Source organism: Chenopodium album, chromosome 16 (assembly GCF_948465745.1).
Source record: "Chenopodium album chromosome 16, dcCheAlbu1.1, whole genome shotgun sequence".
Lineage (NCBI taxonomy): Eukaryota > Viridiplantae > Streptophyta > Magnoliopsida > Caryophyllales > Amaranthaceae > Chenopodium > Chenopodium album.
In genome coordinates this window covers 41,878,388-41,904,332 of record NC_137849.1, presented here as the reverse complement: position 1 = coordinate 41,904,332, position 25,945 = coordinate 41,878,388, and the positions used below count along the sequence as shown (strand labels likewise).

Sequence of the window (25,945 nt, the reverse complement as noted above, 5' to 3'; positions counted from 1 at the left end):
AAGCCATAATGCTTATGCAAGGCCTAAAAACAAACTAAGTCTAGGAATAAAAAGGAAATAATAATACAGTACTCCCTCCGTCCCTTTATTACATGCCTATTTTTCATTTTGCACGGGAATTAAGAAAGTTAAAGATTCCTTAAAACTAATAATTGGGAGTATAAATATGCATGTAGGGTTAGAGAGAGATAGAGAGAAAGAAAAAGTGGTTGAGAATTAGGAGAGAGAAAGTATTGGGAATATTATTAAAGTACAAAAAAGAAAAAGAAAAAGAAAAAGAAAAAGGGTGACAAATCATCAAAAAGAGAATAATATTGTAAAAAAGTACAACCTATAAATAGAAACAGACACTTAATTTTGGTCACCCCAAAAAGGAATACAAGCATGTAATAAAGGGATGGAGGGAGTAGGATTTATGAAGGAAACTGATTCTATGAGGTTTGCATTATCATCAAACATAATATATACAAGCTAAGAGTTAACAGAGAATCTCCTAACTAAATCCCTTATTACGCGGATAATTATTGACTAAATTAAAGCCTAACTAATTGCTAGACTATTATAAGTATACAAAGAGTGAAGATATATATGGTAAATATAATACATATAAAATATACTCTGTATATGTTAAATATATATTCTAACAATTTAGAAAATTATACAAAACTGGGGATTTCACGAATATTCACTATATTCCTAATTACATTAATTAATTATATAGTGGTTAATAATATATGTACTATACATATACATATACATGTTTCAAAGCATCTATGTTGTTTGTAACTTTGCATGATAAAAGTTTCAATGCACAGTATACCACTCCATCCGTTTATTATTTTAAGTAATTAATTTCAAAGGGGACTAATAAAGTGAAACGGAGAGAGTACTACTATTTCATATTTTGGGACTTGCATGTGTACCAATAAACTTTTGACAATAAACTAAGATCAAGCATCGGTTAATGATATACTAAAATAATCTCACATCATGCTAGTCTCTAATTAATACTACGTATAATAGTGTTGAGCACACATTCAAGAACAATATAGAATAATAATACTCAATTTAATCACACTTACCATGGTGATATAAAACTAGATCTATCCCTATTATATTGAAGGGGGAATGTAAATGGATCACTCCCCAGAGGATATCATAAATAAATAAATAATTATCAATAATTATCATACATACCTTATGGGTCCTTATCTAACGTATCAAAAAGACCAAAATAAAATATGTTGCAAGGATATAAGTGAAATAATGAAGAAAAGAAAACTTGTATGCAGTGAAATTACATTAACACAATATCCATGGTTATGCATATTCATAGATCTATTGGATTTAATTTGCTACTACCATCAGATCCAGAACCCCTAATCAAGACTAATATGATTACATAACAAATAAAATACTATTAATTGGTTTCACATACATGCGTTAAAAAAAGCTAATCGATCAAAAATTCAATAGAAGTGAATTTTAATATGGAGTAAAATACAAGGAATAACCAATCAATCATGACATGACTAATTCGACACATCAAAAACAGGTACTCCGTAACATAATAGTACTAATTAATTGCTACTTAAATTTAAGAAGAAAAAGGGTAAATATAATACCGACCTTAATCATAGTACCATAATGATTCCATTAGGTCAATCGGCTAGGGTTTGGTGCTGATAACGCGTTATGAAATTAAAGAGAAAGAGGAGAAAGTAAGGAAGAGAATAAATCTATATTCTTATTCCATGTAGGAGTACATATATATATATATATATATATATATATATATATATACACATGTGATACAATTAGGGTTTCCTTGTAGAATAATAAATCTAGTATATCTAAAGTATTCTAGAATTATCATAAAGGTATAATAGACCTCCATTAATTATATATATTATATAACATTTATTTATTTGTTGACAAATAAAGTTGGTAAGTCACGTAATAAAAATGAATCATAATCTTTATGTAATACAGAATTACATAATGCACGGCATTACCCGATCTCAAAAACTAGTTTAAGAAATAAATTCACGTCCACACGCCTTTTTGTTTTTTCCTTTGCACAATTGCATACAAATTTACTTCGTCTTACATAAGTCCCCTAAACCCAAATAAGACGAGGGGAAGAAGAAGCTCATCAAATTACAGTCTTTAACAGCAGATACCAGATTACAACAAGAAATTCAGATTGTTGAGATTCAAAGCGACGATAATGATCTCACAGTTCTTCGTACTCTCTCAGCGAGGCGATAACATCGTCTTCCGAGATTGTAAGTTTCTCTCTCCTCTTCTAGATCTGTTAATCAGTCAATTTTAATTGAATTTAATCTAAGATCTGTGATTTAATTGTGAATTTTTGTGTTATATTATTGTAAGTTTCTACGACCTAATCGATTTCTGATAGATTTTGATGGTTGTTAATTTTGATTGATGTAATCCGAATTTTTTTATGAATTGTGATTATAATTGATTTCTGCATTTGCGGAATTGTTATTTATATTGTGGTTAAGCTGATTAATTGAGTTATTCTATAATATTTAATGAAGAAGAATTGCTCGAATTTGGTTGATCAGTCTGTTGTTCAATTGATTAGTCAAGTGGTTCAGATTTAGCGGATAGATTTCAGTGTGATGTGGTAAAAAGCGTCCTTTTGTCATGCATTGTATGTGTTGTGATGCGAAGAGTTGATTTTGGATGATTGCATCGAGTTTTCGGAGAGTCGTTAGTAGATGGTTATTAGTGAAAGATTATTTGGGTTTTATTTTATGCAAAACGAGTTGATGTTAATGATCCGAGGCTCTTTGTGATCATTCATAAAGGATCAAGTTTGAGAACATATTGTCTCAACATCTGCTCATTCCCCCTTGTGATCTAGATAGTTCAAAATTCTCGATACACTTGCATCCTGAAGTTATATTTACTTTCTTTCATGATTTATCTGGTGAGTTCGGAACAATAGGATTTGGGTTAACTTTTTGGAATATATGAGGTTCAGCTGTTCAGTTTATATTAGTCTTTGAAATACATGGTTTAACAGTTAGGCACTTAGGCTTTTGGTCTTACCAACCAAAAAGTTTATCGGTTTATTAATTTGTGTGAAATACGGATGCCTTGTGTGGCTTGGGATGATAGTGCTCTTTTTTCTATTGCTTAGCTTCTTTATTTATCTTCTTGGAAGACAGCCTTTGTGATTTCTCATCACTCGTTTTCTACTTTCTTGGCTTGAAGATGTTCAGCGGTCACTTATGGGAGAGATGGAGGGTGAAACCTTTATTGGGATGGAGAGAGTGTATACATAGACAAGAAAAAGTTTACATCAGTCAATGTAATTAAGGGACCCAAGTAGCAAAATCGACCTAATACCCCTTGAATTGCATAAGGAAATATGTTATTAACTAAGAAACACGCTCTCTATATGGAATTATGGATGCTATTATGGTCGGTGAAGTATCATGTGTCTGCATTAATTACATGTCTTGGATTTGTAGAGCATGCACTATGCTTGGTTACTATTGTTGGAATGGTAATATTTACATGACAAGTTTCTTTTTTTTTTTTTCCTTTGGTCAAGTATAAGTTGCAACCTAGATTTGGGGCCTCATCTTGCTTTATAAATAAACTTAGTCTTCTGAGACTTGGAGCAGTCCATCTTATTTGTCTCTTTTTCCATGGCTCTTCATGCTCCAACAGGCCAACTTCAAATCACATGCTTGATAATGGCTATAATCCACTAATTCCAAAATTTGGCTGTAAATTTCTTCCAGTGCTTTGTTTTGTTAATCCTATTATTGCTCACCAAATGTATTGTTTTCTCAGTCTTCCCCTGTCTTCTGGCAAGGTATCATCACATATATTGATTGTAGGACGGGGCATTTGCATGTCCTTTTTGATATTGGAAGTCAATATAAAGAGAAAAAGTAGTAAGGGATATTAAATGTGAGAGTAAAATAATTGATGTGATCAGGAGAAAAGTTAAGTAATAATCAATAGGCCTCAAATATTCGTGGGAGAGGTTTTTTTTATTTATTTTTTATTTTTTTATATCTATTAAAGTAACATAGAAATTATTTAGGGTAGACTGCTGACCAAAAATTATTGACAGGAGGATTCCTTTGGGACAGGAGATACGGAGTATATTTTTCTTCTAAATAAAATTAAGTCTGCCTAGTTGCAACTGATACTGTAACTGTGCTGTGATTATGGCATGCAAAAGAACCTTTGTCAATTCTTGTAGATATATATTGATGTTGTGCTTTCATATGTATGTTTACACAGATCGTGGGGATGTGCCAAAGGGAAGTACTGAGATCTTCTTCCGTAAAGTTAAATTTTGGAAGGAAGATGGCGAAGAGGAGGCACCTCCTGTCTTTGTAGGTATTCTTTTTCTCCTTCTCTCCCCTCCCTCAATAATAATTTGATTTTGTGAAAAATTATGGTCATATGGTGCATCAAATAGAGGGTGTCTAGTTTTGGTTGGGACACTTTTTTTGTGCTCTACACACACACACACGCACGCATAGCTGTATAAGTAGTATAGCTGTACAAGTAGTACAGTATAATGAGCCAAATTGAGCTAGTCCATTATAATTGCAAAGCAAGACTAGTAAATCTTCGACTCATGTGACTATGAGTGTCATATATGTATCTACGTGCATATTGTATCATTCTTCCAGGCTGATAGGGCCCTTTATCAATCAACTACCAATAATTTTTACTTATTACCAGCCAGCACCTTATATATCTACTTATAAATTGTGGCACTATATTACCTTGCTCATGTCTGTTTATACTTTATACAATTAACTCAAGATAGGAACAGATCATATTTAAAAGGATTAATGTATCATTCTTTATCTCTCTTGGTCTCCATGTACCTCTTTACTCCAATCACATCTCTTCCCTATAATCCTAACCATTTTGTTACAAGTAGGTTGTTCTTTCCCATGCTTGTTTGAGCATGCATGAAGCTGTAATTTAGCTCTTGTTTTAAACAAACTGTAACACCCTGTCCATTTAGAACTAGAGATGTAGCGGTCAGGACGAAAATGTCACTAAATAAAATACTTTAAAACTCAATTTAACGCGATAAAATAGATTGAAGCTAGTCCACTAAACAACCAAAACAGGAGATAGGGATTTATTTATATCCAAAGACTTAGAGTGCTCATAACAACTGTTGAGGCAGAATAACCTCAATTGGAAACCAAAGTTTAACAAAAGTTCACATGATAACCACTAGGTAGTAAGGCTTTCAATCACCCTCGTAGAAGTCATCCACTATAACTAAGAGTAGGGTTTGGGAGAACTGCTAGTCGCTCCCCAATGACTGGGAATCAGGGATTATTCATGTTGTTGTTATATGACCCAAACCCTACTCTTAGTTATAGTGCCTTGGGGTTTTTTGCCTTCTGTTTCTTATGCCCACACAATTGTATTCTTCATTCTATTAGGTTTAGAAGCCCTTACAAGGGTTCCCATGCTTTGCAGTCATGCCCAGTGCTTGACGATACCTAAAGAAATGTAGTATTCAATTAAGATTCCCTTTTTCATAAAAGCTCTACCATTTGATTCCCTACACCAACAAATTCTGCTGTTCAGTAGTGCATTCATCCAAACCTTCATTTGTTTAAGTTATCCACACCCAACAGTTTAATGGCAATCGTGGAGAGCTTACCATGGACATGGATCCCCTTTTGATAATCAGCTGTAGTAGCTTCAGCATAATAGGCCAATTATTCATTAAATGCGATTCATAATGAAGAATACTATTTCTGTCTTCAATTATTTATTTATTTATTTGAACTTCACAGTTTAAAAGCACTTTAATTGCTAAAAAAAGGGTTCCACAACAAACTTCCACATGCAATAAATAAAATGATCGAATTGATCAGTATTAGCCTAGTAGGATTGTCACCAGCCACAAAGATATTAGTTCAGCAAGCTACTCTTCAGTCTCTTTTTCAAGCTTTCCTTCCTCAATTGAACAATTGGGTTCCCGTCTTTCAATATGGTGGCAATTTGATTTAGTCCTTTTCCTTTTGATGCAAACTTGCTATCAATTAAATGTTATCCCCTGGATTTTTTAAAAGCGCCATTAGCTGCCTCTTGCCCAGGCATATTCCCTAAGTCAAACCTTGGGATGACTTGACCTGATGCTCTAGGGTCTCAATATGCGTATTTCTCTGAATATCTGGAAAATTTTGTTTCTGATTTCCAGATACACTCTCATACCGTGAAATATTTACAATATTATACATGCTTGAATTAGTTTTCCATTAACTCGGGTTAGTGTGCTTTGCTTAAAGTGTCTTTAGGAAACCTTTATCCTACCATTTGTATGTTATATGTTTGGGTGCTTTATCGGTTATCTTGTTCAAATATTTGAGAGGTGATCCCGTGTGATACATTCCTTAATTCTTGCCCATGTTAATCAATATGAAAGTATCTGAGTTATGGCGGTGGTGGTTATGGCAATTATAAATTTTTATAATATCTACTTTTATTGATTAGTAAGTTTCAGTCGAAAATTTTTTTAGTGGACCTTTGAAAGTCAAAGGCTTGTTTGCCTTTAAACTGCACGTGGAGAACTATTTTACTCCGACTTGGATTTATTGTTGCATGGTTACATATTGTTGGACACTGTTACATGTCTAGGTGCAAAGACTACATGATTTTGGTCCAAATTGAAATGTTAACTGTATGTCGGTATCTACCGATGTTAGGGTTTTTGAGTATCATATATTGGTGTTGAACTGAATGAACAATGTGAGTGGCATAAATATGAGAGCTGAGGTGGTTATTGAGCATTATTACAAGGCCGTTTCATACATTGATATTGTTTTATCACTCCAGTGTGTCATATCCATTAACATCAATGACCATGTTTATTATTGCTTATGACCCTCTTAAAATTACATGGACCCTATAGTATTTAATGGTTTATAAGCCCCTTTGTTTAGTTGAGATCCGATTCCACAGTGAAAATTACTTTTTATTGCATTGCTATATGATCGTGTGCAAAACCCCTCAATCCACCCCTCTTTGTTTTCCTGCCTTTCGTGTCTCACTGCTATTATTTGTTTTGATATTGGCATTGAATTAACTTAATTATATTAAGGAAATCTTATCTCAACTCATCCCATGATACTGTCAACAGAATGTAGATGGAGTGAATTACTTCCATGTGAAGATTGTTGGACTACTATTTGTGGCAACCACCAGAGCTAATGTATCACCTTCTCTTATAATGGAGCTCCTTCAGCGTATTGCCCGTGTGACTAAGGATTACCTTGGGATTCTAAGTGAAGAATCTTTAAGAAGAAATTTTGTGCTTGTTTATGAGTTGCTTGATGAAGTCATAGTAAGTATTCCTTACACTTTTTCCTGTTTTTTTTACCTCAACACAACCTCATGATATGCTAAATAGTCTTTTGCGAAGTTTCTGTGGATGAATATACAAAAAGTTCACATCTTTTCCTATTTTCCTTTGGGTTTATCGAGATTTTGATCTTTTTGGCATGTACTGTAAGTGCAACAGCCATGATACCTTGTTTTAAAGATATGAGGTTAATTTCATGAAAAATACTTGAGGGCTGCTAGCTTGCATCTGAATCATTAACTCACTGTACAGGATTTTGGCTATGTGCAAACAACATCCACAGAAGTATTGAAGTCCTATATATTCAATGAACCAATTGTGGTTGATGCTGCGCGGGTTCCTGCACTCGGTCCTGCTTCCATTTTCATGGTATGGGGTTAATCATATTATCATGTCTTTTAAAAATGAAATTTTTCTTTCCTTTGCAAACTATTTGCTACTCCACTATTTGTTGCTTATTATAAGTTTTAATGTTTATAGCAAGGGAACAAAAGAATGCCTGGCACTGCTGTGACGAAGTCTGTGGTTGCAAATGAGCCTGGAGGTAGGAAGAGAGAAGAAATTTTTGTTGATATCATTGAGAAGATAAGTGTAACCTTCAGCTCCAGTGTAAGCACTTAACCCTATTTGATCTAATTTTTTTTTTTTTTTTTATTATAGAAATGTGTGCCTTTTAGCTTCTAAAATTTCATAATTTTTCGAGTTCCATGAAATAATAAAGAAGTTTAAAAAAATACTTGAGGGCTGCTAGCTTGCATGCAGATCAGCACAAATATGGGTGTGCTTAATTCCCAATTTAGAAATGTGAAGTGCTAACAATAGGCTCAAATATGTTCTGGAATTTTGCTACCTTGTTTTCCGTATTTTTCTATTGGAAAAAAGGGAGGGGGAGGGGAGAGAGGAGGGGGGGGGGGGGGGGGTTAGGGTACAAGGAAGGGCTTCTAGATTTATAGACATAGTCTTTTGTCATTGTAAAGTTGGCATTATACTAAGCCATCATAATTGATACACATACCACATTTGTTGAAAGCTTTTACCTGCTCTTTTTTTTTTTTTTTTTGGCTTACATGTTTCTAAGTTTAAACTGCAATGTTGGCTTTGCAGGGATATATATTAACTTCAGAAATTGACGGGACAATTCAGATGAAAAGTTACCTTACGGGTAATCCAGAAATTAAATTAGCTTTAAATGAGGATGTGTCAATTGGAAGAGGTGGAAATTCAGCATATGGTAATTATGAGTTTCTTTGAATTTTAATTTGTGAAGTTGTGGCAAATGTATCTCACTTAATGAGTTAATATGCTAAAAGCCCTCCTTTTTTCATTGTTTTACAGGATATGGTAATTCTGTTGGTTCTGGTACAGTGATACTTGATGATTGCAACTTCCATGAATCTGTGCATCTTGATAATTTCGATTTAGACAGAACTTTAAGTCTGGTTAGTGAAATTTGAAGGTTTTGTGCAGCTTTGTTTCTAGTTTTGTTTTGAATCTCATTCTACCGGGGTATTATAATTATACAATGTTTTTTTTTTTTTTTTTTTTTTTTTTGACACCTTATACACTGATATTTGTAGGTACCTTCAGATGGTGAATTCTCAGTTATGAATTATCGTATGACACAGGAGTTCAAACCTCCCTTTCGTGTCAATGCTTTGATTGAAGAAGCTGGAGCCCTCAAGGTGGTGTATACTATTCTTTCGTTTCTGAGTGAAATATCTATAATATTACTTCTCTGAGATGATAACTCAGTCTCCTTTTTGGCTGTGAGCTGAATGTTTAAATGATCATGGTTGTAATTGCATCTCTAAGTTTTGAATCTCGGAGTAGAGAACTGCAGGTGAACCACCAATGGCTGATCTTGAGATAGCATAGTTCTATGCATGTTATTGATGTTTCTCTGAAATGAATTTTTGTATGAAAAGGTTTACAAAAATTGTTATTCTGCATATGTGCCTGTATAGTGCTGTGAGTGGGTCAGCAGCTGTGCAATTTTTTCGTAGAAATGACAATCTAGTTTCATTCCTCGCGATGTTGATTGTTTGACTGTCTTGCTTCTTCAGAGTATTTCTTATGACATTAGGTTTAGTTTTGCGCCACTATTTTTGTGTGGTGGAGATGCTGAATATCCATCCACTTTATTAAATTTATCATGTTTTGTACTAGGTTTTTTTTTCCTTCTTTTTTTCTTGAATGTCTGATTGCTGATGCTTGCGTATGGATATATTTTTCATTTTTTTTTTAATGTCCTGTGCCTACAGAAAAGACAGAATTCTTGACATGTGGTTCAGTTGTATTTGTTGGTAGATTTGTGAAGTGGGGAAAGTTCTTGTTCATAGTCTATATCATTCTTATTCTCTATTTTTTAGTCTGGTTTCCTCTGACTTGAATGGATGGAGGATTGTCTTTACATATGTTATGTGATTATCATCTGCTTCATATTTGTATTGTCATGTAACAAGGGTGCCTTCACTGCCTTGCATGATAAGTTCTATATTAATTGTATTATCTGATGTTTGCCTTCTTCGTTTCTTGAATAGGCTGAAGTAATTATCAAAATACGTGCTGAGTTTCCTTCAAGTGCCACTGCAAACACTATTCTAGTTCAAATGCCTCTGCCAAGTTATACCTCAAGGTATCAATGTTGCTTTGATCCTTACTTGCACAGAACAATGTATTATTTCAGATAGTATTATTCTTTTCTGATTAAGCAACCTAATTTCTGAAGCCCAGTTGCTGCTTACTTTATAAGCTTTTACATAACTACAAAACTGTTGGGCATGCCATGCGATGACCAAATTAGACCTTGTATGATTTCAAAGACTCTGCCTGAGTGTTTGGTGGTTTGACTACTTTTCAGAGTTAGCTTTGATGTGGAACCTGGAGCTATAGGACAGATGGCTGATTTCAAGGAAGCTAACAAGAGATTGGAATGGAATCTAAAGAAGGTGAAGCTATTTTCTTAATTCCTTGTCTACATAGTTGTGGAGTGCAGCAATTGAATGTTGCAATGTACAGAACATTTATCTAAACCTTTGTCAGTTGCTAATCAAATAATGTCAACAGATTGTTGGTGGAGCTGAGCATACATTACGTGCAAAGCTGACATTTTCACAGGAATCACATGGTAGAAAATTTTCCTTTTTAGTTGCTTTCTCTATGTGTTTGAATGGTCTCTTTTTTTGTTTTTTAAAGATTTTGCTTTGTATATATGCAAATATGATAAGTTGTGCCATTTTTTCATTTCAGGGAACCTAACAAAGGAGGCTGGACCTGTCAGTATGAATTTCACAATTCCAATGTACAATGCTTCTAGACTACAGGTAACACTTTTGCTCATGTGTTTGCAAGTTCTTTCCTCGGAACATTAATCATAGGCCTTTTCTGCTATATGATTTTAATTGTTGCTTGGCCATGCTGTTGGTTTCTAAGATATGTGACTGATGCTGCTTTTGGGGTGGCAAAGATTTTTCCTTTTTGTTTAATTGCTCCACATTGATTTTCATGTTTGCCAATATCCTTGAATATATACTTCTATATAATGTTGATGATTTGAAATTATACATTGAGACAAGCTCGATACATAATAACACTTGCAAAATAACTGGTGAAATTGGGGTATGTGAATACTGCATAAAAGTCATAAGGGAACAACTAAAAAAGACCATCTCATCTTTAGGTCTAATGATGGGCCAAGTTGAAGGGCCTTCTGATACTCTTGCAATGTTTTTTTATGGTTTGAATGGCACTAAATTTTTTGTTTCTCTGTTCTAATTGTTTCCCTCAATTGTTTGTTATTCAGGTAAAATACCTGCAGATTGCAAAGAAATCAAAAACCTACAATCCTTACCGCTGGGTAAGATATGTTACCCAGGCCAATTCCTACGTGGCTCGTATGTGATCAATAGGTGTTCAATGTTCGAAAGTCAACTGCACAGAATCTTCCATTCTGAAGGCTCATCCACTTGCACCCGATGCCTCTGTTGCTTGCCTTCAAAGTCAAGAAAAGAGCTGAGCTAGCTTAGAAAACTTACATCAAGTACGTTGCTTTTAGAAAAGTTGTTTCTTTGTTAGACATTGTACATGTTTTTGTGTGTGCAGTTGAAGTGGGTTGAAAGCTCATGAAATTATTATTTTTCATTTCAATTCAAAATGTCTGCATCTTCATCGGATACTTTGATATGATATTGCTCTTGGAATTTTTCAAAGTAACTCAAAATAATATTGGAATTTTTCCGAGAGTTGAAATGTTAAATCGGTCGGCTGATCAATGCATCACCACCATTTGACCTGGTTCCTTGTTTCAATATCAATATGTGTGTTAGCAGTCAAGTATTCATGAATCTTCCCAATACATATCTTCTTCCGTTGTTCGTCTAGCGTACATTCGCAAGTCCCTATCCATATGATAAGTTTCTGCTTTCTAGTATTCTTTTGAAATAAAGGATGGTTTTGGCACTTGCACTTTTAACTGCGCAGCTTGTTAAAACCTGCTTCTGTAAACTACTCCCTCCGTCCCTAATTTTTTGCCCCATTTGAGTTTTCGCGGTCTCTAACAAGCGTTTTAAAATGGTTATATCTCTATTTTCACATGTGTAAAAATTATAAAAATTAAATATTAATAAAATGTACAATGAGACGCATCTAACAAGATTTCACATGTCTATATTATCACATATAGAATAAGAGTATTTTATGGTCAAAGTTTATAAAAGTTGACCCAAATTAGGGATAGAGAGAGTACCAGCTAACGTACCTTGTGTTTGGGCTACAAGAAATCTACAAGTAACAAGATATATTGAGGGATGATTATACTTAATTGTCATTTGCAGCTTGTAGATAGGGATATTGTTTGACTATTAGGTTTTGAATCTGTATAAATTGGCATCGGTTAAATAAAATCAATTGGAGGTTGATACACATATCTTTGAGAGCGGATTTTGTTCCACCCTTGTAACCCTATGAGATTTATTAGGGCTAGAAGAGTGGATTTTCGAGCTCACCCTTGGAGATCCATTAATCTCCGAGCATAAACCTAATTTTTAAGTTGATGCAATATTCTAAAATAAATCAATCACTTTTTCAAAACTTACATTTTTGTTGGGTAACTCTGGCTTTAGGTTGTCAATTTTTATATTTACCCTAAAGGTTAATTTGCTATCTATCAATATAAATGCAACCATTTTGTTTGTCAATCTTATAGGGATTTAAAGTTGTTTTATCTATGATATCTCCACCTAAACAAAGTATACCACATTAACGTGAACAATTTGGCTTCAAAATGCCCTTTTTACACTTGGGCTTAGACTAAGATCTTAATTCAATCATCACAAGAAATTCAATTTGACTAATTTTTTTGACAATTATGAATCAATGATCAAATAAAAGTTAATCTAACTATTGCAAATCTTTTGCCTAATTGTGTTGCCGTGTCACAATTCAATGGAAAACTTTACTCTTAAGTGGTATGTAGAAAAATTTGTGGCCACCAAAGTCCGTGAATTATTTCCCCTTTTTCCCTTAAAGTCTTCATTTCTAGTATATTCAAGACCGATTAGAGTACATTAACTTTGAATCAAAAAATAAGAGTACATTAACTAATAAAATATTACAAAACTTTCCAAATTTCTTTGCTATTGAATCATTAAGAACTAAAATCTTAGTATTTTACAATTAAGTCATCAGCAACTTGTGAAAGCTATAGGTACAAAATTCTTGAAACGCTAGCAATTGGATCAACCAATAACCATTATCCCTATATGACAAAATATTCACATAGTGTCCAATCCAATTTAGACAAAGAATAAAAGAAAGACAAAACATATCTCATCATAAAAATTTCAATTCATAGTCTAATTAAAGCAATATTGCCCAATTAGAAGGTGATTTGATTAATAATGGTGAATCATTCAACAATTAATGATTGATATAAAGCAAACAAATTATAAAGTTACCATTTACCCTGTATTAACTTTTTACTAATTGGGTGAAAATTGAATTAATGGTAGATTGGTAATGACCACTACTACAACTTGCTCAAAGTTGGTATCTCTTCTGCAGTAAAACACATGTCAATAAAGATTATTCCTTTTTTTTTTTCCAAATCTTCATTTCCACCAATTCTTTACTTTCACCATAAGCTAGGTGAAACTTTTTTACCATTTTAGTCAACATAAATACACCTTCCCCTGCCAAATATGGCATGTATGTTCGTTGCATAAAGAGCTTCCCTTGTGATTAAAGTTTTACTGTTATTGATGATATATTCATATAGTGTTGAAAGAAAGCATGCATGTCAATAGCCACTTTTTTATGTTATAATTTCCACTCTTCTGATTTTATGTAACATAAACGTGCCCACATTAAAGGTGTATGGTAAAGAGTTTATTGGGGCAAAATTAGCTTATTTGACCAATATTTGTTGATTATTGATCCTTAAATAAGCTAATTTGGAGTGTTTGGTGAAGAGTTTATTCTACTAAATAAGCTCTTTTTTTAATAAACTTCTTAGAGAGCTTTCTCATTGGCTAATTTAACATTCCTAGGTGAAATTACACTGTACCCAAATTAATTTAAAACCATATCTCAACTTCATACCTCTACAATTAGCTTATAAGTCATTTTACATATATACTCAAATAGTTTTAATCAATTAGTTATTTACCAAAACACTTTTATACAATCAAGTGATCTACTAATACAATCAATTAGGCAAATCAGTTAATACTATTGGTTAGCAAAAACTAGCTAACATAATTAGTTATAGCTTTTAGTTTTTACCTAACACGACCATTAAACTCACTTTATCTAAATGGATTTCATTTATATATTTCAAAAAAGAATAAGTTCTATTAAGGATTGTGTGATGATGATTTAAATCTAATAAGTTTGAACAAGTTAACAAAAATTCAGATAAGTTAGGATTTAAGGATCATTGGCGGCTTAGTTGTGCCTTGTCAAATTCATCTGGTTATTACAAAAATATTTGAAGCAAGTTTATTAGTTAAACTAAATTATATAATAAATGCTAATTAATTTTAACTCTTCAAAACTATTTTATTATTCTTTAGTGTTTTTATCTTAGATAAATTGCTTACTTATTTATTAATTATTCAAAGTGATTATACTTATGAAAATTGGTACGGACAATAATTTCTTTATCTTCATAACTCAGATAGATTGAAGTCTTAGTTTGACTCATTATTACTTTCATAGCAGAGAGGATCCTAGTTTATCCTTTTGTCTAAATCAAGTTCGCAAAATAAGACTTGTCTAAAATTGTTCAATTGCCAATTAATATGTTATATCTTGTATAACAAAATTACTACACTTTGTCTAAGATAATTAAATGGGACACTGCCGAAATCCTTGACAAAGACGTACTAATTTCATGCATCACCTAAAGAGATTATCATACGTTTGCCCACCACTCACTAGAAGATACTTGGAAGTTATTCCAAGTAACTTACTAATCATGATCTTTGCTGGAACGATTAATAGCATGAGCCAATTATATAAGAGCAACTAAATTAAGCTTCTTGCTAGATTAATGGCCACAAACGCAACCCAAGTGTCTAAATAAATCTCGTATTCTTTATATTGTAACTTCACAAGGTAACTAAATTTAAAGAGTTTGTATAAACTTTGCTTAAGACATATAAAGCCATGTGTCAATTTTTAGGGTCTTAAAAACCGCAACCATTTATTCCCCTCGTTTGTACATATTATTGTGAAAAGGCCGAATAACTGCTTTGAAACGGCTTTTATTTGGCTCTTGATACCACATAAGAATACTTTAAAGTTAATCAACTCATCCTCAGTGGGAGTCAGTGTGCGTGTATATAGGGGAGTATATATGTTCAATTTACATTGTCCTTAGCCCTTTATTATTGAATAAATACGTTAAAATTAAATACTACTCGTACTTCCTATCTCCCAATTCTAGAAGCTTCGTGTGTATTAGGTTGGACCCATTGGAGGTGATCTAACTACAAGTAAAACCTCTACATCAAAAATTGTTGTACTTCTTGGAATCAAATTCGGAGGAGTAACGAATTGAACAAGTAGGCAAGTAGCGGGTTCAAATGTTAGATATAATGAAAGATTAAGCTAGTTAATATGGAGCTAATAGTTAATTAACATAATGTTTGCACATTGTAAATGAAGAACATTCTAAAGTAAGAAATGATTAAACTTTCTGACCTTTGCAGATAATTTAGCCCAAAAAAAACATGTGATGTACGTAAGCAAAGCATGGAATTGAACCACCACCTTCTTAGCACATGCCTATTCTTATTGTCAAAGGCATTCAACTCCCATTTTGGGTTTCTTCAAACATAGGTAAACGGCAACACAAGGATTAGGTGGATCTTCTAAAAATTTCAAGGTTGATTTGGTGTATATTAAGATCTTGTCTCATGTGGATTAATTAATTAGTTATATAGCAAACTTAATTATAAGTAAGCGTATTTTTATATCTTTTGAGTTTTAATAGATAAAGTAGGGTGTTAAATACTTGCACTTTGATAATCCAATCAAATGTCCTCAACACCTTAAATTAGTAGAACCTAATGAGTTTACCAAGTATCATCTCTTGTAAATCTTGACTAATTAAAAATGTAACATAATTTCGAAATAATCACGTAGTTAAACCTAACTCAGACTCAAGAATATATAGACTTGTTGGTAGGCTTATAATGGATCTAAATTAACTTAGCTTTTATAATCGATCTCAGGAGATATCCATCACATTCATTTCAATTTTGAAAAAATTTCCCAAATTTGGTCCAAAGCGGGGTTATAACTTTCACTTTAGACAATTTATTACTTTTTCGGACTCCAAAAAGAAAGTGGTCAATGTGCTTCCCATAAACTGCACGACATTGTGGGAGGCTATTTGAGTAGTCAGGGATGTTCATATTGCCATAAAACTGATCAGTTTTACCATTTACGTACATGTCTTCATTCATGAAATCAAATTCACAACAGACCTTTTATGTAACCAATTAGTGGTATTTTATGATTTCTATCAACGTTACACATATCCTCATGATGCATACCTTACCATCTCTTGAGTTTTAGGAATTGGATCCTGAAATCTCATAAATTGGTCCAATTTTGTGTATTATAGGCCATCAAACTTGACCGCCGGTGCACCTTTTTGGAACCGACAAGATTATGCATCCAAGTACTCCATAGACTTCTAAAGGACTTTGAGAAGCTCATTTTGTGCCCAAAACCATCTCATTTATGCATTGGCTCACTGTTATTTATCATGTCTTAAGTTGCCTTGTTTATTTTGCTTTGCTCTGACCCTGACCCTGTAGCTATGGTTTGGCCTTGTGTTGCTTTCATTTATGTTGTCTTATCCCTTATGTGATTTTATGTATGTCTTATCTCTTATGCCCACCCGGGCCACCCCTTATGCATATGCCTTGTGCCTAAGTCATGGTGTGTCATCAATATTGTGCACGAGCCCTCAGTCGGTCAGTCCTAACCAATAGATTAAGGTCTCGTTGGTGTAATATTAATATTGTGATTATTATGAAATGTACTTTGTATTATTATGCACTTGGCTAATTAACATCACTATATAACTTTGTGATTCTCAACAATTAAAAAATGGGTGTACTAATTTTGATCTAGTAGATTTCATAGAAGCTTAAGCTTGTGATTTTGTGGTAATGAGTTCGACTCTCTAACTGGTGCCTTTAAAGGTGAGATTCCTTTTTCCTATTGGAACTTTGAAGTGTTGATGCATTGCAAGCGTTGATTAACTCCTAAAGATATTTTCTAATTTTACAACTTTATTAAACATACGTACATCTTGTTTATTTTAAATAATGTACTTGAATGTCACTAATTTACTATGCTAGGTTATGTTACATTACATTAATTAACTTTTCTATCAATTTATGCATTGACTTTCTAAAAATATTTCCAAGTCTTATTGTTGTGATCCTACTCAAATAAAGGTATAACTCATGTATTCGAAAGAGGGGTGTTTAGCTTTGAAATGGTGTTTGACTTGGTAATTAAAAATCACTTTATTCTACAATTCACCGCCTCGGCTTGACATATTTTCAGGAAGATTTTTAAAAAAGTAGCGAGAAATGGGAGATATAATTAGCCGACAAATAGACGCTGACAAAATTGTCATTAATATTTAAGGTTCATCCTATTTAATGGCATCATTGACTCTGATATAAATAATTGTATAATTGTTTTAGTATATGACTGATTAATTCACGGTAATTGCTTAAAAAAATGCTTTGATGTATAATTGTTTTAGTAATGCTACATGTATACCCAATTTAGTTATGGTAAATGCATGATACTTCCTCATTTTTTTAATACTTGCAATAATTTTTTAAAATGAAAATATCACAATATTTGCAACACACTAAATATAAAAAGTTATTTTAGGGAAAAGGTGTACTATTTCTCTTATTTAAAGCACACGGTCCACTAAAATACTAAATTTACACTCCTAACAACCACACACTTCATTTTAAAGTGTATTATATCATGTAAACCCCGTATTTCTTAAATATCGTGAAAAAGTGTGGGTTACAATTATTAAAAAAACGGAGGAAGTAATAAATAACTAGCTAGGAAGGAGGAGCAAACAAAGAAAACTACAAATGTAAGACTGTAAGAGAACACACCAGATATAGCATGGGAACTCGAGTTCTACGAGAAAACCAACCAAGTTAAGCCCTATTATTATTTAGTTACAAAGCTCTCAAGAAATGACATACTCCATAGAGTCCATACGATAGGAATTTGTGTTTTTAGCGATTGTAATCTTATAGGTACTGATAACTTGTACATTTTAATTATTTTTCTCAAATTTGTCGCACATGTCATAAATGTTTTTGAAGTGTGAATGTGGTACATATTATAGCCGAAATTATATTACATACCTTAGCTTGTTTGAGAATTAGATCCACATTAATATGCCAAGTCAAATTGCAACAATCTAAGTGAAAATTGATAAACGGGTCTGGGCCACACCCATCGCACCTGTCCACTTTATACGACCAAGGAACTTCCACCTCAAAACCATATGACAATGAGAGAAGTAGCCCCTTAGCCTTATAAAGTGGACATAACTTTCTTATTTCTTTAATATGGGATACACATCCCAATACAAATTTTCATTTATATAGTCAACCAATGTGGGACAACACACTACTCACATGTGGGTTTTCTCATGGGCTCAACATTCCCTCTCACATGTGAGTTGTCTATAATATTAGCCCATATCACAACACAACTTAACTTGGCTCTGATACCATGATAAACGGGTTTGGGCCGCACCCGTCACATCTGTCCACTTTATACGACCAAGGAGGTTCCACCTCAAAATCATATGGCAATGAGGGGAGTAGCCCCTTAGCCTTATAAAGTGGACACAACTTTCTTATTTCTTCAATGTGGGATACACATCCCAATACAAACTCTCACTTATAAACTCAACTAATGTGGGACAACACACTACTCACATGTGGGTTTTCTCATGGGCTCAACAAAAATCGATCAAGATCTGATCTCCCTGACCTCAGTTGAACTTGGTACTCAACTAATCATAATATTTTTTTTTTTTTTTTTTTTTTGACGAGAACCATAAGCATAAGTTAATTGTGCTTCCCATGCACAATTGAATTAGTTGCTCATGTGTGCTAATTGTAAGCTCAAGTGTGCTTCCCTATCCATATTCCAAACTAACTTTAAACAATTTCCACAATATTTGTTACACCTTGGTCCTTGGTGACATAAATTTCGTCGAATTCTAATACAAATTTAAATGAAGTGCTTTTCAGCGATGGCAAAACAAGAGTCGGGGGATTAGGTAAGGGAGAGGACATAGGAATGTTATAAAAGTTAATAGAGAAGTGAGGATCTTATAAAATTAATAGTGTCATGTCATTTAACGCATTCAACATTAAAATCTATTAGGCTACTAAGTATCGACCCACTTAATACAAATAGTATTGTTTCATGTATATATTCAAATAATAACTAGAGGTCTAGAGTCATATATAAGCTAAATATATGACTGTTCAAACAAGCCAAATAAACCAACAAATGCACGATGCCATTAGCCAAAGGTAGTGTACGTCCTTAAATTAGGCAAAGCCTTGCACTGGAATTGAAACACACACCAGAGTCACGCCCACACAACACACCTCTCTTTCTGTCACCTTCCCTGTCTGTATCTATGCTCTCTTCTGGACCCCACCACCCCACCCCCCCTTCCCCATTTCTAACCAGCGGCGCCCTCTTTACTTTGTTTCAAAGCTCACCCACCTCCTTCTTTCTCTCTCCTCTTCATTTCCTCCCTTATTTTAACCTTCTTCATTTCCATCATTCACCCACAAAAAATATAAAAAAATTCAATCTTTCTTCAACCCTCTTAAAACCCCATTTCACAATTTAATAAAATAAAAAAAAAAACCCAAATCCTAATTTTTTTATATTATCCATTAATTTCACAAAAAAAAAATATTGAATACCCATCTCCATCAAACAAACAAAAAAAAAAAAAATCATAAAAAAATGAAAGGAGAATATGTAGAAGAAGAAAATGATATCAACAACAACAATACTCAAAATAATGCACACAATATGTTTGCAAAATTCTCTCACCACACTAAATTCCAACCCCCTCCTCCTCCCCCTCACCACCACCATCACCACTTTCCTCCACCACATCTCCACCACTCTCACCACCCATTCTCCGAAGAATCCGACTCCGCAACAACTACTACAACTCCCACTCATCATAATCAAACTCTACACGAATCTATCACCAAGAAACCTAAGATTGTCGCTCAAACAACCACCACTACAACCAGCAATGAAGATGGTGGGACCATCGAGGTTTCCCGCCGTCCACGTGGCAGACCACCCGGCTCGAAGAACAAACCCAAACCCCCAGTTGTCATAACCCGTGAGCCCGACCCTGCCATGTCACCTTACATTCTTGAGCTCCCTAGTGGCGCTGACGTCATCGACTCACTCACGCGCTTCACGCGCCGCCGTGGTGTTGGCCTTTGCGTATTAACCGCTTCTGGGGCGGTCGCGAACGTTACGCTTAAACAGCCCTCCACAACAACCCCAGGTGGGACCGTCACTTTTCACGGGAGATTCGATATTTTGTCTCTTTCTGCTGCTGTTGTTGTCAATACGGTGCCGTTTCATGGCGGTGGAGGGTTCACCATATCGTTGGCGGGTCCACAAGGGCAGATTGTGGGTGGCAAGGTAGTGGGGACACTAGCTTGTTCCGGAACCGTATACGTCATTGCAGCGTCGTTCACCAATCCTACATACTGTCGGCTGCCTCTTGACGAGCAAGAGGCGCAGCAGAATAGTCTATGCCATGGACAAGGCAATGATGAGGAGAATTCTGCCGTATCGGGTGGCGGAGATGGTGGTGGGACGATGAGCTTGTATAGCGGTACTCATTTGGGTAATACTCCGACGACTTCGGCGACGGCTGCAGGTGATGTTATTTGGGCTACTCCTACTGCTAGACCAGGTTACTAATGTGAGAAACTAAATGTGTTGGTATATTTTATGTTGATTATTATTGTTACTACTACTACTTCTTCATCTTCATGGTTTCATGTAATAGGTTAGTTTTTGTTTTTATTTTGAGGGTTTTTTTTTTTTTTTTAATTTAGTGAAATGATATGAAAAAATTATGAAGTTTTTTTTTTTATTGTAATTTTTAGGAATTTGTTGTGTTTAAATGATGGTTGAAAACTTGAAAACCCACTTTATTTGGTAGATTATGTTAATGTGATTTTCTTAGATGAATAGGTGTGTATTTAGTATTGCATGTTTTTGAATGTTGAATTTTGTAATGAAAATGAAAACAAAGTATCATATTTAGGTGTTGGTTAATGAAATTTGTAACCTTGCTTGTCAAAAAAAAAAAAAAAAAAAAAAAATGAAATTTGTAACCATACACCCATTGTATAAAGGCTTGATACAGGCTTGATGCAAAAGCCTGTATACAATGGGTGTATGGTATGTGACATGTTTAGTCACCTTAAAACACATTTTCTCGAGTTTTATGTGATTTTAGCCATTTAGGACTAAACTTAATGTATGCTAGTACAGTACACCCATTTATACAAGGCTTAGCTTAACAATGATTTCATTATAATGTTGTTGTTAATTTAAACTTTGAAAATGTGGGATTATGCTAATGAAATACTATACTTTGCTAGTTGAATTCTTCTTTTATCACATTTTGCTGTTTATGTTTATTCAAACATAGCTCAAAAGTATGTTGAAGCTATGTTGATTATGTACTGGGATTCTGCCTTGCGATATTTTTTCCTCCTTTTGCTTTGAAAACTGTTTGACATGACATAAAAACTCTTAAAAGTAATCCTATGTTTTCATCTTTGGAATGTAGTATTAATATTATTAACTTAATCCCTTTTCTATTTTAATTTTCAACTTAATTTTCTCTTTAATCCCACTTTTCAACTCAATTATTTAAATTATAATTGTACTTGTATAAGTGATCAATGATCATGCATCAAATAATGCAAATAAAACGTTACACTATGTCCGGCTCTAAATATTGTTCCTACTTTAGATAATAATTATTGACAAAACAAGAATGAGCAACATTTGGAGACGGAAGAAGAGTATTAAATACAATGGGGAAGTAATTGCTTTATTTCATTGGTTTAAGGATAGTATATAGCATTTCAGATATGCATTAAAGTCTGAGGAAAAATAAAAAGTGAAAGAAGAGAGAGAAAAATAAGTGCTAACAGTGAAGAAGATGACAGTGCTTTGAAGAAAGAGTTTAGAGAAATAGAGTGGTAAAAGAAAAGAAAAGTGATGGTGTGATAAATCTGACATTCTGATATGAATTTAAGCATGCATTTGCAGACCTTACATATTTCAGAGACTATCTTTAGCTCTCTTGCTTTACCCTTGTTGTGTGAATTGTATAGCATCATGTTTCATGTAATTTGTTGTTTGTACAAATTAAAGTGTAGGAACTAGGAACTAGTTTTAATTTTTGCAGTCTTAGAACGTGACTTGAGCTAGGGCTTCTTATTTTTTTCTCCTCTTTGTTGTTGCTTGCCAGCTCGATCTCTCACTATTCGGACAATTAGGCCATGTTTGGTAAATGGCTTTTCATTGGCTTTTTTATTGGCTTTTGGCTTTTTCATTTGGTCAAACATCCAAAATTCGTGTTTGGTAAATGGCTTTTTTCAGTGGCTTTTAAGCCAAAATGAAAAAGCTACTTGGAGTAGCTTTTGGCTTTTGGCTTTCTAAGTTACTAATAACATTCAACAGCCAATTTTACCAAACATGTTTACATACTAATAAAAAGTCAAACAGTCAACAAAAAAGTCAATACAAACAGCCAGTCAAACCAGCCAACAGCCAATTGCCAAATAAGACCTTAATTTAGTCATAAGTACCCATATTGGATATTTGACACTCTAGTAAAAGTATGGTTGTTACACATACATCTTAAAACATACGTAGTACTCTAGTAGCTAGAGATGAAAATTTGTAGTCGAGTTTATCACTTGGACATGTATAAACACGAATACCCAAGTTGCCCGAGAGTGGAGCCTTGAGTTAAGGTGATTTTTCTTTGGAAATGGTGGGATATTGATTTGATGTGTCTTAAATATCTCTCAGAATTTCTATTGGAGGATGCTTCATTTAACTCAATTTTCTTGTTCAGTTGTTCTTTCTTTTTCTTCTTTAATAGCCTATTCTGGGTTAATTTGTACTTTGCTTTGTCTTTTTCATTCATTACTCCTTTTCTTAAATTGGGTAAAAGACTGTTTAAGGTTCATCCCTTAGCTTGAATATTACTCTCTTTCACTTCTAAGTTAGCTATAAGTTCCGATAAAATTGTACCTATACTAGCCTTTAATAGTAATGAGGTACATTAAGATAGGATAATTATTACCATTTGTACTCATTCTATTGTAATTATCTTTTAAATCAACAAGTCACATATAGTACTAATGTATTACGCATTGTGCCTTGTTTACTTCCAGAACACTCGTCGCGTCTTTAGCTCATTAAACCTAATTTAGTGTGTTGCATGGAATAGAATCATTATCATGATACTACTAATAAATTAGGATTACCCTAATATGTCTGTATGTTGGGATCGGATATCAAAAATGTCATTACCCGTCTCCTAGATATAGGATATCGCCCCATTAGTTGGATTGATATTATACCTCAATTGACCTGTATGATTACATTAAGTAAGCTAGAATAGTTGGTAAAGTTTTGGTGGTGGTTGGAATTAATAACTCGTAAGAGAATTCCTATGTAATATATCCAGCATAAGGCAGGACATAGGTGTATCCGAGAACATGATAGACACGATGCGGAATATTGTCCGTAAACTATAGTGATGAATCTGATGATTCTGGAAAGGTCATGGGACTATTGTATGGATGGGGAGTAGTGAATGGGGAATTTGGGACGTGACATTAATGATGGAAATGGTGCACCGAATGCTCCCAACTTTGAAGATGACCCCATTCCCTATCCTATCCCATCTCATCTCATCTCATCTTGGCATCAATTTTGTTGTTTTCTTGAATATCTCGAGAAGCATCTGTTTTTGTCTCTAAATTTACCTTTCTTTGTGGATTAATTTCTTTTAGTACATTCTTTCCTTTATGGGGAATTTTCTTTATAATTCTACAATTGTCATGAGTTTAATTTTTACTTGTTTTGGTAATTTCCCTTTTTCAATATATGATTATTACTAGGGGAAATTGTTCCGTGTACATTTGAAGTTTTAAAAAATGCACTATGTACCCTTGAAAACTTTCAAATGTACCATGGACCCCTGATGTTTGTAAATAAATGCACCAAGTAACCCTAATCCTTTAACAAATGTACATATCATTGACTTATCAAATTAAAATCATGCCACACACTGACTCGCTTTTAGTACTTTATATTTATATAGTAAAACCGCCTAAAAGCATAAATTAAATAAAAATTTAAACTCCGTCGATCATTCTAAATCCTAAATTTTTGGGTGTTAGAATTTGCTTTATTAATTAAGTTTACTTATACTTAAATGATTTAACATTAAAGTAATTAAACTGCAATAATTTGATGCTTAGAGAGTCTTAATTTAACAAAATTAACATTTATTGTGAGTCTAAGGGTATTTGATGCAATTTTATACAAATTTCAAGGACACACGGTGCATTTAAAAGTTTTCAAGGGTATACGGTGCATTTTTTAAAACCTCGGGGTACATGCAAGAATTTCCCTATTACTAGTAATTAATGTCATTTTTAGGGATGTTGGTTGGATTAACATGTACTCGTATCGTTTGTTAGAAGATAAAGCCTTAATGTATGATCATTATTATTAAAGACATTTTTTTTTTTATTAAACCCTGTGTTTATGTGCTTACTCGATGTTTTAGTTTGATGGGGATTAATTATAAGTAATTAAGATGTACTAATAATTGTGCTTGTTATTGTACTACCTCTGTTTCATATTTTTGCAACTTTGAAATATTTCATATCTCACAAATAATACCCCAAATTTGCAAAAAATATAAAACGGAGGTAGTATTTGAATCCCTTTGGCTAATTATGCTAGATGTTCAAACAGATCAAGATCAATTATGTCTTAATTTGTGGTAGAAATCTGCTACTAGTATATCTTCTCATCTTATTCCTCTACACTTGTACAAGGTGTGTCTATCACCACTTAATCCTACTACTATAACCTAACTTCCCTCTTCCTAATCCCTACCTCGATCCCCTTAGCTGCCTCGCATGTCGCATTCCACTGCCACCTAATGTTAGAGCTTTCATGGAGCTGTGATGGTGCGGAGAGGGGCTGTAGAGGTGTGAAGAGGATGGGAACGATGTAGGGTGGAAGGACACTAGGACAGTGTGTAATTGAGGGTAATATGTTCGGAAAATTAAGGGTTAAGTTTGGGCAAAGATAGTTCACCTAGGTTTTAGAATTTGACTAGGAACATACACATTTTCCCTTTAGTAATACAATTAAACAAGTAAAAACATGCTACAGGTGCCTTAGAACTACTTTTGTAAGTTCTGTTCAATATATACTTTTTTATTTTTTTTTTATTTTTTTTGTGTTTCACTCGATTCATCCTTTGGGCTAATTCGGATTCGATGATCATTCTGGGTGGTCAGGTTTCATTTCCCTTCCAATTGTTGTTTTGGGGGATTGAACATGTATTTCTCCCTACCAAGTGTAGCCCCAATCAATATATATTTCTTCATTTCATTATTAATGTACACCGCATGCCTTATTGATGTATAATTATATGTTCAATAAAAAAATGTAAGCACTACATTAATTTTCTTAAAATACCAATGTAACTTAACTCATCTTAAATAATTTTATACTCCCTCTGTATTTTTTTTTTTTTTTTAACAAAGCGTTTTTCATACACTTATGTCAATCTAAAACTTTAACCAACATTTTTAATTATCAATAGGTTAAAATTATAACAAAATGAATGTTAATAAATTA

The 25,945-nt window shown here is 33.6% G+C and overlaps 1 protein-coding gene and 1 pseudogene across 2 annotated transcripts; both read left to right on the top strand.

Moving 5' to 3' along the window:
* Positions 1-2,066: 2,066 nt before the first annotated feature.
* Positions 2,067-11,637, top strand: LOC145585378 (AP-4 complex subunit mu). Of its 2 annotated transcripts, none has more exons than XM_081642080.1 (13): positions 2,067-2,288; positions 4,294-4,388; positions 7,175-7,378; positions 7,649-7,765; positions 7,877-8,005; positions 8,501-8,627; positions 8,732-8,835; positions 8,974-9,078; positions 9,937-10,031; positions 10,257-10,344; positions 10,463-10,523; positions 10,646-10,719; positions 11,199-11,637. In XM_081642080.1, exons 1-13 carry the CDS (start codon positions 2,231-2,233, stop codon positions 11,295-11,297), a joined length of 1,356 nt encoding a protein of 451 aa, XP_081498206.1. In that variant the 5' UTR covers positions 2,067-2,230; the 3' UTR covers positions 11,298-11,637. The 2 variants fall into 2 exon arrangements, with proteins under 2 accessions (XP_081498206.1, XP_081498207.1); XM_081642081.1 differs by having other exon boundaries at positions 2,271-2,288; positions 4,294-4,392.
* An 8,057-nt stretch (positions 11,638-19,694) lies between these two features.
* LOC145585377 (AT-hook motif nuclear-localized protein 17 pseudogene) lies at positions 19,695-21,220 on the top strand (annotated as a pseudogene).
* Positions 21,221-25,945: the final 4,725 nt, after the last annotated feature.